General features: G+C 37.3%; 1 protein-coding gene across 1 annotated transcript; it reads left to right on the plus strand.

The window, feature by feature from the left end:
* Positions 1 to 5,151: 5,151 nt before the first annotated feature.
* neff1 (neuronal intermediate filament family member 1) lies at positions 5,152 to 10,295 on the plus strand. Its single transcript, XM_059548716.1, has 4 exons — positions 5,152 to 6,011; positions 8,351 to 8,668; positions 8,893 to 9,017; positions 9,111 to 10,295. Exons 1-4 carry the CDS (start codon positions 5,154 to 5,156, stop codon positions 9,580 to 9,582), a joined length of 1,773 nt encoding a protein of 590 aa, XP_059404699.1. The 5' UTR covers positions 5,152 to 5,153; the 3' UTR covers positions 9,583 to 10,295.
* The last annotated feature ends 4,936 nt before the right edge of the window (positions 10,296 to 15,231 follow it).

Consider the following 15,231-nt stretch of genomic DNA (forward strand, 5'->3'; position numbering starts at 1 on the left):
TAATATAGTGGCCGGGTTGTTGTCAGAAGAACAATGTAGAAAACAATATGCATCATCAATAGTTTTAGCCCACTCTAACAAAAAATATTGTACATTTTAAATGTATATACATCCTTTTTTGGACCAAAAAAGTCTTATATTATATCGATGACAGCAAAGCTAGAATGCATGAACTAAGTCACAAATCTACAATTGTGATTTCATAAGGTCTCTTAATGATTTGACAATTGGACTGAGACGGTCTAAGACGTGCCAGTTATGTGAATAAGTGGCCATTTTTCTCTCTGGCCCCACAGATCTTTTAATATGCAGTTGAAGCCCTGAATATAGGCAGATATTATCTGAGCTGTCTTTCAATGACTAGATCAGAGAGCAGAACGGAGGATGGAAGTATGAAGGGGGAAGGGTAGGTGTCGTTTTTAGAGTACAAAAGCAGAAGCGATAAACCAGACTAAGAAGAAGAGATATGAGTGTTATCAGGGTTTCGACACCCTACTTGGATTACGACTGCAAAGCTGTAATTCTTTATGGTCATTATAAAGGATCTGTTTCTCTCCCCTCTCTAAGCATACTTAGTATTTTCTGAACAAAATGAAAATAGAAGTACACTCCAAATTCAAGGTTCTTTATTGGCATCTATAGTTCCAAGAAAAATCGTATAACTTCCATGGAAGTTGCTTTATAGTGGAATTAGGTAGAAGAGGTCTTTTTTTTTTTTTCTTCTCCATTTGATTCTGATTTGCTGTTCATTCAGCCACAGTGTTGAACTATGTCCAAACAAATTGGTGTAGAAACTATTTGAGAAATTGCTACAAATAATTACAAAGATGCCACCAGCAGCATATTAAATTTAACGTTAAATATTTTTTATTGTGAAACATATTTCATTAATCTTCTTTTAAAAATATTTTTTCAATATTTTGTAATTGAAGAAGAGCATTATTAATAATAAAAAAATCCCAGTAAAATTATCTCTATACTGTATATTTTAAGAAAGATAAACTTGCCTGAGAAGTGAAATTGCATGAGGTAAAACTCATTTTGAGAGAATGTTTGTAGACTATATGCTGTATAAAAGAGTATTTAGATTTTTACATTTTCATTTTTTTCTATATATTTCTAAATTTATTCCATATATACCTTATAGCTTTATACCTTAAACATGACACAAGACTAGATGCTTTGGATAAAATATTTGCTAAATGATTCAATGTAAATGCAAGACAGAAGTGTTTGCTTACTGGGTTGATCTTGTTTTGTGGATGGTTAACTGCAAAACAAGAAAGTAGATATTTAGAAAAATTGTTTTGCAGTGCATTCATGTAGTCTAGTAGGGAGACTAGAGTGCAAAGGTAACTCAGAGGATTAGTAGCAATTTGTGGGTCAATATTTTTGACAGGAACTGAGCATTATTGCTGCTGTCTGTGGGACAGTTTGAGGTGTGTGTGTGTGTGTGTGGGTTAGAGTCTGTTTGACTCCTCTCTCCACCCTCAACTGTCAGATTAGACAAATCCGGCAGCTTATCCAGCAGCCAGCTGCAGCAACCTTCATGCTCCACATATACAGCAGCATTCATCTCTGCCCCGTTTAACACATGTACCCTAAAACACACACCGGAATATGAGGGAATACACCCTGCTGTTTCTCATATCAGAAGGCCTGGACTATTATATTCTTATGTAAATATATATAATAATATTAGAAATAATATATAATAAAAAAAAAAAAATATATATATATATATATATATATATATATATATATATATATATATATTATATTTTTTCTATTTTTTAAATATATAATTGTTACAAATATATAATATAATACATAATATAATTTATTATGATTTTATTTTAATTGTCTTAAATGTATCATTAATTTTATTGTACATGTCGGCATTTTATATATCCTATATATTATATTTTAACCTGTTTCACTGCATTAGCCTAGATTAATAACCAGTGCTGTAAAATGAAAGTAATATTTATCAGTAGTTCATGACTGAGCATGAATGTGCTCAGGTGCGACATCACATCCTCTAGATGTGTGTGTGACCTCACACCACCTGAGGACATTCATGTTCAATGAGACGAGCAACGCTCTCACCATCACAATCAAAGCGAGTGGCAGATGATGGTGAACTGTTGTCCGGTCAGTGTGAGTGGGCAGAGCGCCTCCTTCCTCCACAGTCATACAGGAAACAACATGGTGGAGCTGCCACGGGGCTGTGAGCTAACAGATGGAGAGCAGAGAGGCTGGATGTGGGCTGTGATCTCATGGGAGCAGAACTGAGGGGGAGCGAGAGCGAAAGGAGAGGACTGGCAACAAAAGAGAAATCCACCCTCCGCCGCACATGAGTCCAAACACACAGCACACTGACAACATGAGTGAACACAGTCTTTTTGCCTTTGAAGCACACTGACACATCTGAGCAATCATCTATAAGCTACTTATATGTGTAGAACCCATGAAAACAGGTCATATAAGGAAAAACCATAAAATAAAATTGCATTTAGTTTAAATTAGGAATAGTTAAATATCTATTTAACACAACACAACAATCTAAATATCTATCTATCTATCTATCTATCTATCTATCTATCTATCTACCTATCTATATATTTGCAATACTGTAATTAAGAGCTAGTGTTTAACTTTCAGTTTCAAGAATGGGTGCTTCTGTGTGTATATAGTGTATATAGTGTTAGACTGCAATCACTTTCTTGATTTTCTTCAAAGCCTGTTCTACAATAGTCTATTTATAAAGGGTGTTTGTATTTGTCCTCTATTTTAAACTTTAAGTGAATTTGCACAAGGAATTCCCTTCCTGAACACAAAGTTCTATTTTAGTCTCAACACAGTAAGGAGGGCTTGAGAGTGATGGTCATGTGCGCAAGTGTGTGTGTGTGTGTGTGTGTGTTTGTAAAGAGAGAGAGACAGCTTCTGTGAATACATTAGTGGTGTAGTTGACTCTTTAACCAGCTAAAACGTTTCGGGGTGAGTTATGTTTGTCTCTGTGCGTATACATAGTGGGATGGGGTTTCACGTAGATACCAAACAACAGGCGGTTCTAGAAATATACAGACATATTTCATTCCATTCATGGGGATTTGTCAATAAATTCACTGTAACAAAGTAAATAATCTCCTGTAAAAAAATATATTTCATCATAATGCCACAGTACTATGAATAGAATAAGATATATGTATCGTTGACATTTGCAGAATAATGAAATGAGCAGCATTAATTTGCTCATTCTACTGTAGCTGTCGAGCAGAGCAGAAGAGCAGAGTGTGAATTCATGAGTATATCACGCCCTCTAGTGGATGGTTTAGAGAAATACTGACAGTTTGATTGTCGGTACAAAATCTGTCCATCCATCCATACGTCAGCATAATTTTTGGCAACATAATAATCCATGTTAAGAACTTGTGCTTAATCTCCATTTAAATAATGACACAAAAAAATCAATGGTTCAAAAACAGACTTTATTCTTTACTTTATTTATATTTTTATCTATCTATCTATCTATCATCAAAAATTATCAAAATAATGTATTACTTTCTTTTGATTTTATATATTTATTCTTTCTTTATATTAATCTATCCATCTCTGTCTCTATTTTATAAGCTTTATTGGCATGATTGGTAATAAATGACGTTTACAATATTGCAGTATATATGTATATATATATATATATATATATATATATTAGAATATTATATATATATATATATATATATATATATATATATATATAATAAGAATATTTCAATGTATTGAAAGAATATCTTTTTAATTTTATCTATATCTATTTATCCATCTATTGATCTTTATCAACATTTTTTTCATTACAGTAACACAAATTTTATATTAAGAATAATAAAAAATGTATATTCAAATAATGTCAGAAATTTTAATGGTCCATTGTATATTCCATGTTGGGCTGATTTCACTGCAGTGGTCTTGAGCCTATATCGACCTCAAACTGAGAAAATGCTTGTTCTCAGGTCTTAATGTCTCTTTCTTTCTCTCTCTAGTGGAGTGAAACATGGGCCTGCAGCACGTCTCCAGGGGTTTCTGTGTGATGATGCTAAAGCCCGTCCTGAGGTGTGGCTCCTGCCCTTAGCCTCAGCCCAGGTCTGTGGTGTACGACAGTCCTGCACTCAGAACACCCCCATACTGCTCCCCGACAGCCAATACTGATGACTCATCATGAAAAAAGTGCGATGGGATGCAGCTTCATGAAGAACACACACTTTTGCAGCCCTCATATGTATTTTGTGACATGCACCATAACATGTCTTCGGTAACCTTTTTTTTTCTCTTTCTTTTTTTTTATAGATGCACTGTATGTTTGAGGAGAATGCAGAAAGTCAGCTGATTTTGAATCTGCAGAGGATTCTGCATCAAGGAGGGTCATCAGGGTGAGACCTCTGTGTCTCATTCAGTATTCAGACACTGCAGAGGCACAGGCTGCCACCCGCATTACAACAGACACAGAGTCAGACACTCCCTCTCACTGCAACATGCTTCAGTCCCACACAGACATGCAGCACCTCTGCTCACACACATCAGTCGATGAAATAACATGCATACACTCACAAAATCAGTTTGATTCCTTCACATTTGTGCTTGATGTTTCTGCAGCCTTACTTTTTCCATTTTAGCTATATAATTTCTATATTATTTTTATCTATCTATCTATCTGTCTGTCATGTCTCTCTTATGTGTGTCTGTCTTTATATCTGAGATTAACTATCTCTATATTCATGATAAAGAATATAATAAATATCCCATTATGAATATTTTGGTTCCCCGGAATCTTCTGGAAATGGGTGCCTCATCTTCCCTATTGTGGGGACTTGAATTTCAAGGTCCTCAAAACAGGTTTTGAACCACTTACAGACTTTTAGGCTACATTTTGGTCCCTCAAATGTAGCTTTTCGTTTGTACTTCTTTTGTCTTATATTTATATTTCTTTTATTTATCCTCACTTTTATCTCCATCGCATGAAAAAGCAGGAGGGGCCACGACAGCAAATGACTGAGCTCTCTCCTGGGACTCTGTCTTTTTGCTCAGGGTTGCAGGTTTCCCCCTGTACCACCGCCCCTGCGTCAGATGATGCTCGCGGTCTCAACCTATAAAAGATGCCGGTGTGCCATCCCGACTGGCACTCTCTCTCTCTCTTTCTCTTTCTCTGTCTTCCCACATCCACATACTTCACTCACTCGGTCTGTGATCTCGACCATTTCAGCATGAGTTATTCCGGCGACATGTACACGAGCAGCTCCTACAGGAAGATTTTTGGAGATGCGCCACGGCGCGTCCCCGTGGGCAGCAGCCCGTCCCGGGTGACGGTGAGTTATCGCTCTGGACCCCAGCAGCAGCACCGCACATACGGCTCTCCATCCCCCATGATTACCTCCTCAAGTTACAGGACCAAACTCGGATCCAGCCGCGGCGGTGGCTTCCAGTCCATGCAGGACAGCGTGGACCTGACGCAGACCACCGCAATCACCAACGAGCTGAAGATCATCCGCACCAACGAGAAGGAGCAGCTGCAGGGCCTGAACGACCGCTTCGTGACGTTCATCGAGAAGGTGCACAACCTCGAGCAACACAACAAAGTTCTGGAGGCGGAGGTCGCGCTGCTGCGCCAGCGCCACAACGAGCCGTCGCGCCTGCACGACCTCTACGAGCAGGAGATCCGCGAGATGCGCGCGCGCGTCGAGGAGCTGACGCACGAGAAGAGCCAGATGCACCTGGACTGCGTGCAGATGAACGAGGCTTTGGAGCGCGTCAAGGAGAAGCTGGACGAGGAGACCCGACTGCGGGAGGAGGCCGAGAACAGCCTGAAGGGATACCGCAAGGACGTGGACGACGCCACCCTGTCCCGCCTGGAGCTCGAGAAGAAAGTTGAGTCCCTGCTGGATGAGATCGCGTTCCTCAGGAAAGTGCACGAGGAGGAGATGCAGGAGTTACAGGCGTCGCTTCAGGCCAGCCAGGTATGAGAAACCTAAATATTTTATATCTAACATATAATAAAATAAAAAGATTGCATAGAAAAGAAGCATAGAAATAAAATTATTAAAATCATGCAAAGCCAAGTGATGCATATGCTTTAGATGTAATTTAAATCACTATATAAAAATATTCGGTCAATTATTCTAAAATATGCTTTAGATACTATCTGCAAAAATTCAGTAATTTGAGAAGAATTATGAAAAGCATAGAAATATGTTTTGATGTACTATGGTCATTAATATCTCATATTACTGTCTTGCAGTGTCATTCATGACAGTGTGATTTATGCAGTGGCATAAAGATGCAGATCTATGGGAATTAAACTTTTATCAACTTCCTGTAAAATCTAACAAGTTGTGGTTAAGACAGATATATCATGTTTTAGATGGTTTGGTAATTGCTAACATGGTATATATTGGCAAATGTTTTGTCAGGAAACAAAAATGTCCTTTTATTTAAACATGATTATTATTTTAAATATTATTATGTTTCTATTTAAATTATTATATTTATATTATAGTTTTATATTTAATATGAGTGAATCAACCTGACTACACTGGTTTACATGAGTTAAAGTCATTTAAGGTCATATAAGGTAGAAATATCTTTATAAGCTAGCAACTTTTTACTATGTATGATAAAAACTTATTTGAAAAGATATGATTATGAAAAGCATGTAAAAACTTTGTATTTAAAAAATGCAATGAAATGCTATGTTTATTAATAACTCATAGTGTGGGTTTGCGTATCATGACTGTGCAGTGTCATTGAGGGCGGTGTGTGTCTGGGAGAATTTACAGCACTGCAGCTCCGACATTGAGAATCTGACCCTGCACTGCACCATCAGAACGTGCATTTATAATGCCAGTCCCTTCTCTCATGCAACTTTAACATCTAGAGCATCAGACCAAGACAAGAACAAGTACTTAGAGAGGGAGAAATGTATTAAGAGTTAAAAGAAGGTTGTAGGTGATGGGATGTTTAAACTTCCTTACCTCTTGCCAATGGCAGATGACGATGCAGTAGCGCAGGATTTTAGGTGTGGCTGCAGAGTGCAGCAGGACCCCGCACTGCAGCTTACTTGAGAGGGACTGCCTCACTTTAGAATCCCTCAGCTACTTCTGAGAGTATTTCTATACTACAGTAGATAACATTTCCAGCTGAGTTTCATTTAAAAATATCTTGGATAAAAGTAATAAACTTCCCTTCAGTGTTATGTCTAAAAATAAAAAATTGGAATGTAACTGATGTAAGCTGATGCTCATCATGCATTGATTGTTGTTCTCTGCGTGTGGTTGATGAATTGCTGTTGCATCCCGTGAAAGTGTTCAGGCAGCTTCATCTTTCATTGTGCATTAAAACCCCTGAGTCTGCACTCCAGCCCGCAGCCCCAAGGGCTCAAAACTTCATTACCACACATTACACTCAAAGACTGATTAAATGTGCCATGGACAACATTAGCACAGCATATATCAGCTCTACTGCTTTTTCACTGCCAGTGCAACTTCACTAACTGATGGACATTGGTTTATTGATTACATTCACTGGAAACCTGTTTATGTATCAGTATATTCAAATGATTACTGACACATTTGAGCAACTTTCTATATATGTACAGAATGTCTCATATTTATACTTTATGTATAGCTGTAATTTACTTTCCCTTAAGCTCAAATGTAAACGAGTTGTCAAGGGAAGTAATTATTCATTAGAAATTAATAATGAATCAGCAACTAAATTGCCGTTTCCAAACCAGATCAATACTAGTCAATGTTATGAATTAAAGACTATTTATGGTATTCAACACCATCGAAAAGTTTCAGGAGTACTGTTTTCTATTTTAAAATATTGTCAAATGTAATTTATTCATGTGATAAAACTGAGTCTTTAGTGTCCCATGATCCTGCAGAAATCATTCTGATATGCTGAGTTGCTGCTCAAGAAATATTTCTTCATTATTATCAATGTTGTGCGTCGTAATATATTTGTGGAAACTGTGATACAGTTTCAAGTATTCTTTTAAGAACAGTATTTCTTTGAAATAGAACATTTTTGAAACATTATAAATGTCACTTTTGATTAATTTAATTCATCCGTCGTAAAGTAGAAATTAAATATAGAAAAAATCTTACATTTTGGAATGGTAGTGTAATCCTATTTTGGCTGTCAACAACCTATCAATATTTTTTAAGATCAGGCTGTATAATAGTGTTATTAGATTATTAGCATTAGACTTATATTTTAATGTTAGATTTATATTAAATCTGACATTATATGATATATTTTAACAATTAGTTTGTTGACTGTTTTTCATGCTCAGGTGTCTGTTGAGATGGACGTCAGTAAGCCTGACCTTGCAGTGGCCCTGAAGGACATTCGTGCCCAGTACGAGTCTCTCTCTGCCCGGAACCAGCAGCAGGCGGAGGAATGGTACCACTCTAAGTTCACTACTGTAACTGAGCAAGCAGTGCGTAACAACGACGCTCTGAAGCAGACCAAGGATGAGCTGTTTGAGTACCGCAGACAGCTGCAGGCCCGCACGCTGGAGATCGAGGCCCTGAGAACCCATAATGAGGCCTTAGAGAGACAGCTGGCAGACATGGAGGACAGCCACAACAACGAGATCGGCGAGCTACAGGTGAGTGCATACATACATTAGTGGCCACTAGTAAATTTGCTCCTATTCTTCATTTTTCTAATTTTATTTTATATATATATATGTGTGTGTGCTTTACAATGGCTCTCAAAGTTTTTGACCCTGCTTTAATAAAATACATTTTCTAATGGTTTTCAAAAAAAATTCATTAGATGTCCTATCAGAATTGTGTTCTTGGAGACATAAAAGTCTTGTTTGCACTGTAGGACACTATTCAGCAGCTGGAATCTGCTCTGAGGAGCACAAAAGGTGAGATGTCCCGCCACCTGCGCGAATACCAGGACCTGCTGAATGTCAAGATGGCACTGGACATTGAGATCGCAGCCTACCGGTCAGACTCAAAACTAATTGCATTTGATGTAATCATCTTTTAGTGTCTTTTATCAGTGTTCCATATTTATCCATATATGGTCGTTCCCAACAGGAAGTTGCTGGAAGGTGAGGAATGCCGTCTGAGCTCAGTGGGCGGAGCCATGCTGCAGTCTGCCTACTCTTATCCATCGAGCCGCACTTATGCTCTAAGCACCTACAGAAAGGTCGAAGCCAAACCTGAAACAGAGGAAGAAGAAGAGCAAGAAGAGGAGGAGGAGAAGGAAGAAGAAGAAGGAGAGGAGGAGGGAGGAGAGGAAGGAAAGGAGGCCGAGGAAGGAGAAGAACAGGAGGAAGGACACGAGGAGGAGGAAGAACAGGAGGATGAGAAGGAAAAGGAAAAAGTTGATGAGAAGAAGGAAAAGGAAGAAAAGAAGAGCCCAAAGGAACAGAAAGAGAATGAGAAGGAGAAAGAGAAAGAAAAGGAAAAGGAGAAAGAGAAGGAAAAGGAGAAGAAGAGCGATAGCAATAAGGCAGACAGCAAGAGTGAAAAGGGCGAAAAGGCTGCTGAGGTCAAGAGCAAGTAAAGCTGCGTACCATCACCGATCTGCTATACTGCTATACTTCACTCACTCACACTCCGTGTCCTCCTTACCTCCCTGGCCCTCTGCCAAATTCACATCAACACACAACACCACCACCAAACTAACATCATCCACCCATCTTCACTTTCATTTCACTAGGTATGGCTGATTTCATCTACTGATGTATCAGGATCTCTGCGGGAAAAGCAATGAGTCAGTAAATGGAATGCTGGCTAATTTTCTGTATAGCACTCAAGAGATTAAACAGCATCTGTGCAGAGAGTATATGAAGTAGTTCAGCCAAAAATGGTAATTTTGTCATCATTTACTTTCTTTCAAAAAGAGATATTAGGCAGAAAGTTGGAGTTTGTGTTTTTTAATACAACAGAAGTGCATGCTGAGTAAACTTCAGAGCTCATTGAAGTATCATAATTATTGTTCGTGCAATTTGTGCAAGTCTTCTGATGTTGTATGATTTGTGTGACGTAACTTCTGAAATATAATCTTCATATATCACTTGCTTTCAAAACATAAACTGATTGTTCACCCGGAAATGAAAATGTTGTCATCATTTAGTCTGTCATTCTAAAACCATTAGACTTTGGTCAATCCAGGTAACTTAAACTTAAAAGATCCAGAAAAGGTTAAGGCTTCATAATGGTGATTAAATGATCACAGAATTTTCATTTTTGGGTCAAGACCTAGCAGAAAAAAAAGTGCCATTTTTTTTTTTATTCAACGCAAATGAAAGTGAGATTTTTGACTTCATATAGACCGCTTTTTTGTTTTGTTTTGGGTGGGGGTTGGCAGTAAAAACCATCATGCACTTCTGTTATAAGGAACATAAGAACTTTACGTTTACGTCTTTGTGTTTTACTAAAGAAAAGACAATAATATGGGATCAAAATGACATTAGGGAGTGTAAATGATGGCAAAATGTTTCTTTTTCACATCAAGACAGCAAAGACCCCCGTCACACTTGGTGTTCATGTGCCATTATTGCCAGTAGTGCATGACAGCACAAGGAAAGGTGATCCAAATGCACAGGCAATCGGTGCAAATGGACCAAGTTTGCAGGTTCCAACCTCTCGGTGCTATTTGATTTAAAAAATAAATGAGTTTGGACTTGGAAGAGGTAATTATTCATAGAGCAAAAGCAAATCCATTATATAGAGCTTTCACTTGAGTCCTGATATTTCACGAGCCTAGCACAGGGACAGGCCACCTCTCCTGATTTTCCAGCAATTTAAGAGCATCTATACCCACATGATTGAAAGTGTCCAAGTTCATTTAAATAAGTTCACTCATAGGGGAAAGAATGTTTCATTCACATTCTCATGCAAAGCATTTTTTGAACATTAATTAATGCATCCATCCATCCATTTATGGTTTCCTTAATTGCACTGGTCACAGCCCGGGCAAACGACGCAGCATGGAGTTCAACGAGGTTGATGAGATAAAAGATTAAATATTTATGGATTTCTTGGGGAGGGTTTCAGCATTTAGATTTGGGAGAGAAGAGTGCATTGTGCTTCTGTAGTCTGGGAAAATCCTTCTGCAATATAGATTCTGACGCTTTAGAGACGATTGCTGCTAAATATCCCTCTATTCCTTCCTGTGTTCAAAAATGACCTCCTCTTGATCGATTCATTCTTGCTGGAGCGGATCTCTGTTTCTGAAGTAAATCTTCCTCTCCATCCTGATCTCTTTACGTATATTTCTTATTCTCTCTTTCCCAGTGTCTCTTTCCAACATTTTCTTTCTAATCCGTGGCATGGTTTCCTTCTAAAATGTGTAAAATTTTCCTGTGTTTAGCCCTTTTATTTTTGTGTTTCTGCTTTGTGTTTGAAATTCGTTATATGTCCGGGCCACTTTTTTTGTGAAAAGAATATGAAGACTACTTTTACAACCATTAGGATTTGTGACTCCCTTACACAATTCTTATTAGTGTAATGCATCTGGACATTTTACTTGTCTTATTTCTCATTACTTTTCTTAATATTATCATATATTTTACTGTATTACAGTAAAATAAAAATTATGACAAAAATAATATTTACAGTATTTTACTATAATACTTGGTATGTTTTATAGTAAAAATGCTGTAAAATTGTATTAAATTAAATTATTTTATTGGCATTACAACAATGGCTACCATGATGTATAAATGCTTTACCATTTAAATAAAGCATACATTTCTATCACTTTATAGTAGTTGGAACAGGGAGGAAGGTCTTTCATTTTAATGGACATTTTTATACCAAAATACAGTAACATTTTCTTTATGCACAATTTTTTTTTTTGGCTTAAATATGGTCTTGGGCATGCTCTGGACCCCAACTGAAAAAAGAAGCATGAGTCTGTGTACATTGTTTTTTAAGTTTGTTGTTGTTGTTCCTGCTGTAAACACCTGTGTTTGTCTGCAGCACTGCAGCTGGTGGTGATGGATCCAGTTCTCTTCTCTTCCTGCAGGTGACGGGCAGGCAATAGAGAGAGCAGAGGGGTCATAGACAGTCACACCAACAGCCAATGTGAAGGGATATTAACCCTTAAATATTTCTTCTTACATAAACCTTTGTGCATATACAAAGTTTAATATCTGCCCACAGAATACGGTTCTGTGTTTACCAGAATTGTAGAATTGTTTTATTAAAGCTTGGAGGAAATTGGTGAATTGTGGTGAAGGTGATATTAAAGCAAATTTACTGCAAGATTTGACCAAATTTTTGCAGCGAATTTAAAAGAGTAAAAGGAATGAAAAGCAAGATTTCCAACAAATGTGATAAAAACAAACGTGAAAAAGTACAGATCATTCATGAAATGAATCAGTCAAGAGGAGGCTCAGTTTGCATGGCCTGATTCACTTGGAGCTTGACAATATGAGGGGGTGGGATAGATTTGCTTGATGTGTGTATAAATGTACGTAAATGCCTTAATCATGAATCTAAACTGCTTAAAAGAGTCCTCATGTTTTCTGCATCTCAGCACTGTTTCAGAGATGGTTCGGGAGTGAAGACACTTTAACTGTATGGCTGCTAACTGATACAGTGGTGTTCCCCTAAAGCCAAATAAAACCATTTATCAACTAAACGTACCATACACTGCCTCTTTGTCTCCGATCGATGTGTTATATCAAACGAACACACCTATACACACACTATTCAGAAACAGAGTCAAATAATTGTCACTTGGCAATTGTGGGAGGTAAGCAAACAAATATAAAAGCTATTACTTTTTTTTTTTTTAAAGAAGCAGGTCAGTTGTCTTCAATGTAGAGATAGCTTTTGTTGTTTATAAAAAAGAAATAAAAAAGAAATGAGTCAAGTCAAACTATAAACTGTTAAGTGGAGAAAGTGCAATGCGCACTGCATTTCAGAAAAAATCTCTGTCCACACTATACTACCGAAAACATGTCACATGACAATTCATGCACACTGGGCATGCGAGAAAAAATTGTAGTAAAGTTGGTTTCTAGTCACTGGCAGGTACAACAGTGAGCAAGATGTAGAGGAAAAGCAAGGATGTCTTTGTTGCCGACTTCTCTAAGCACAGCTTGTCTCTTACAGTAAACAGCTGCTGTATTAGATAAGAATGAATTTTGCCTGGAGCCAGGAAAGTTTGCAGTTTGGCCACATGTCTCTCAAAACACACCCTAAACCTCACAGTCCTCCTCAGAGTCCACTTTCATGACATAATGGCACTTTGACTGTTGTATAAAAGTCTGTTGCAGAGCTTGTCTCAGTGCGGGCTCGGTAGAAGTATACATCGAGAGCACATAGCAACCTCAAGCAACCCTCAATCACCCTCTGAATCCCTTTGAAGCTCTCACTCCGACGTTTTAACTCCTTTGAGGGGGCATAGGGTGAGCCCTTCTGAATGGAACACAGGGCCTATGGCAGGGATGGGAAACTCTGATAGTGCCCTATGATCTTGGTGGACTTAACAGACAAGTGCATGTGAAGTGTGCAAATTGGGACAGGGCCAATGATGTTTTGCAATGAAGGTCACTTTGGTCACTTTTTTAATAAAGTAGATTTTCATTGATCAGCATTGCAAATCTACGAGGGGATCTTTTTTGCATGATTCCTTTTCAAATGACTGGATTTTGCTAAAGGGAATTTGATTTTGCTCAAGCAACAGTAAACGTAGTAAAAGTGAAAGCTTTAGAATGAGCTGAATGAGATTTTCATAGTTTGCAGTTATACTCGTACCTCTTGCCAATCAATAATATTTTCAGAAGTTTAAGGCAACACCATTTAACTTTTGCTCCGTTTCCCCATGTTGTTGATAAGCGCAATTGTCTGTTAGTTGTAAATAATGTCGCAGTATACAGTACATCAGACACTGTCATAAGTTTATAAGGCTGTAAAATAACAGAGCCTCTTTATTTGAATTACCGTTCAGACGTGAAATACAGTAGACTGGGGAAATGTTTTTGGATCTTAGGATTTTAAACAAACATGGTACAGCTCGCACCACAGAGTGTATGTCCGTCAGATATTGATTCATGTTGCTGCTGTTTGCACTACAAACCAATGTATTCGTGGATAATCAGAGGTGGAAAGAGTACAAAAATATTCTACTCAAGTAAAAGTACCATTACATTAATGAAATTTTACTTAAGTACAAGTAAAAGTACCAGTCTAAAAAATCAACTCAAGTAAAAGTAAAAAGTAGCTCATTTAAAATTTACTCAGAGTAAAAATTACTTAGTTACATTTTAACAGTGGGAGGGAGTCAAAAATGGGACAGGCCAAGGTTGTCAAACTCAGTTCCTGGAGGGCCACAGTCCTGCACAGTTTAGATATAACCCTAATTAAACACACCTGATCCAGCTAATCTAATCATTTAGGTTTATTTGAAAACTACATGATATGTGTGCTGGAGCAGGGTTAGAACTAAACTCTGCAGGGCTACGGCCCTCCAGGAACTGAGTTTGACACCCCTGGGATAGGTCTATTAATCTCAAACTAGTTGCTTTTAATTAAAGGAATCAGTTATTTAGAATAATAAAACATTTGGGCTGTTACCAGGCAAATCATTATCAACAAACTCATCTTTTCAATACAGAGGAAATGCAAAAGCTTCATCGGACGTGGCATTTAGATGTATTTACACACTGTTTAGTGCAGGACAAGAATGCATTTAACCTGCAGTTACAAATGCATGAATAATGTTTTGATATGCCAGACATAAAATGTTGAATGCTCATTTGAAATTATAAAAACTTAATTATAAAAAAAAAAAAAATCAAAAGATACTTTAAATGTGAAATTAAAATGGCCAGTATGTGTCAGCAAGTCACTGTTAATAAGTGAGTCATTGCGATTGAACCAAATCATTTAAACGGTTGATTCATTCAGAAACGAAACACTGTCATGTTGCTCAGAGATGCAAAATTTTGCTTTGGTGGCTGTGTTTGGAATAAATTTTTGTTGTAGAAATAGAGCAAAAACCGGCAATATGGTGTCTAAAATGCAAGTCTCTTAGTTTGCTGTCCTGTTGTAAAAAAAAAAAATATATATATATATATATATATATATATATATATAAATATATATATATAAATATAAATATATATTTAATAAATATAAATATATAAATATATATATATATATATATATATCATTGGCGGCTGCTGGTCTTTCAAAG

This window comes from Carassius carassius, chromosome 4, assembly GCF_963082965.1.
Source record: "Carassius carassius chromosome 4, fCarCar2.1, whole genome shotgun sequence".
NCBI classification, from domain to species: domain Eukaryota; kingdom Metazoa; phylum Chordata; class Actinopteri; order Cypriniformes; family Cyprinidae; genus Carassius; species Carassius carassius.

Bases quoted from the DNA above. Each gene is read 5' to 3' on its own strand.
- neff1 (XM_059548716.1), top strand. From the start codon at position 5,154: ATGCCGGTGTGCCATCCCGACTGGCACTCTCTCTCTCTCTTTCTCTTT. The intron at 6,012-8,350 runs GTATGAGAAACC...TTTCATGCTCAG, and splicing joins CGTCGCTTCAGGCCAGCCAG to GTGTCTGTTGAGATGGACGT. The intron at 8,669-8,892 runs GTGAGTGCATAC...TTTGCACTGTAG, and splicing joins ACGAGATCGGCGAGCTACAG to GACACTATTCAGCAGCTGGA.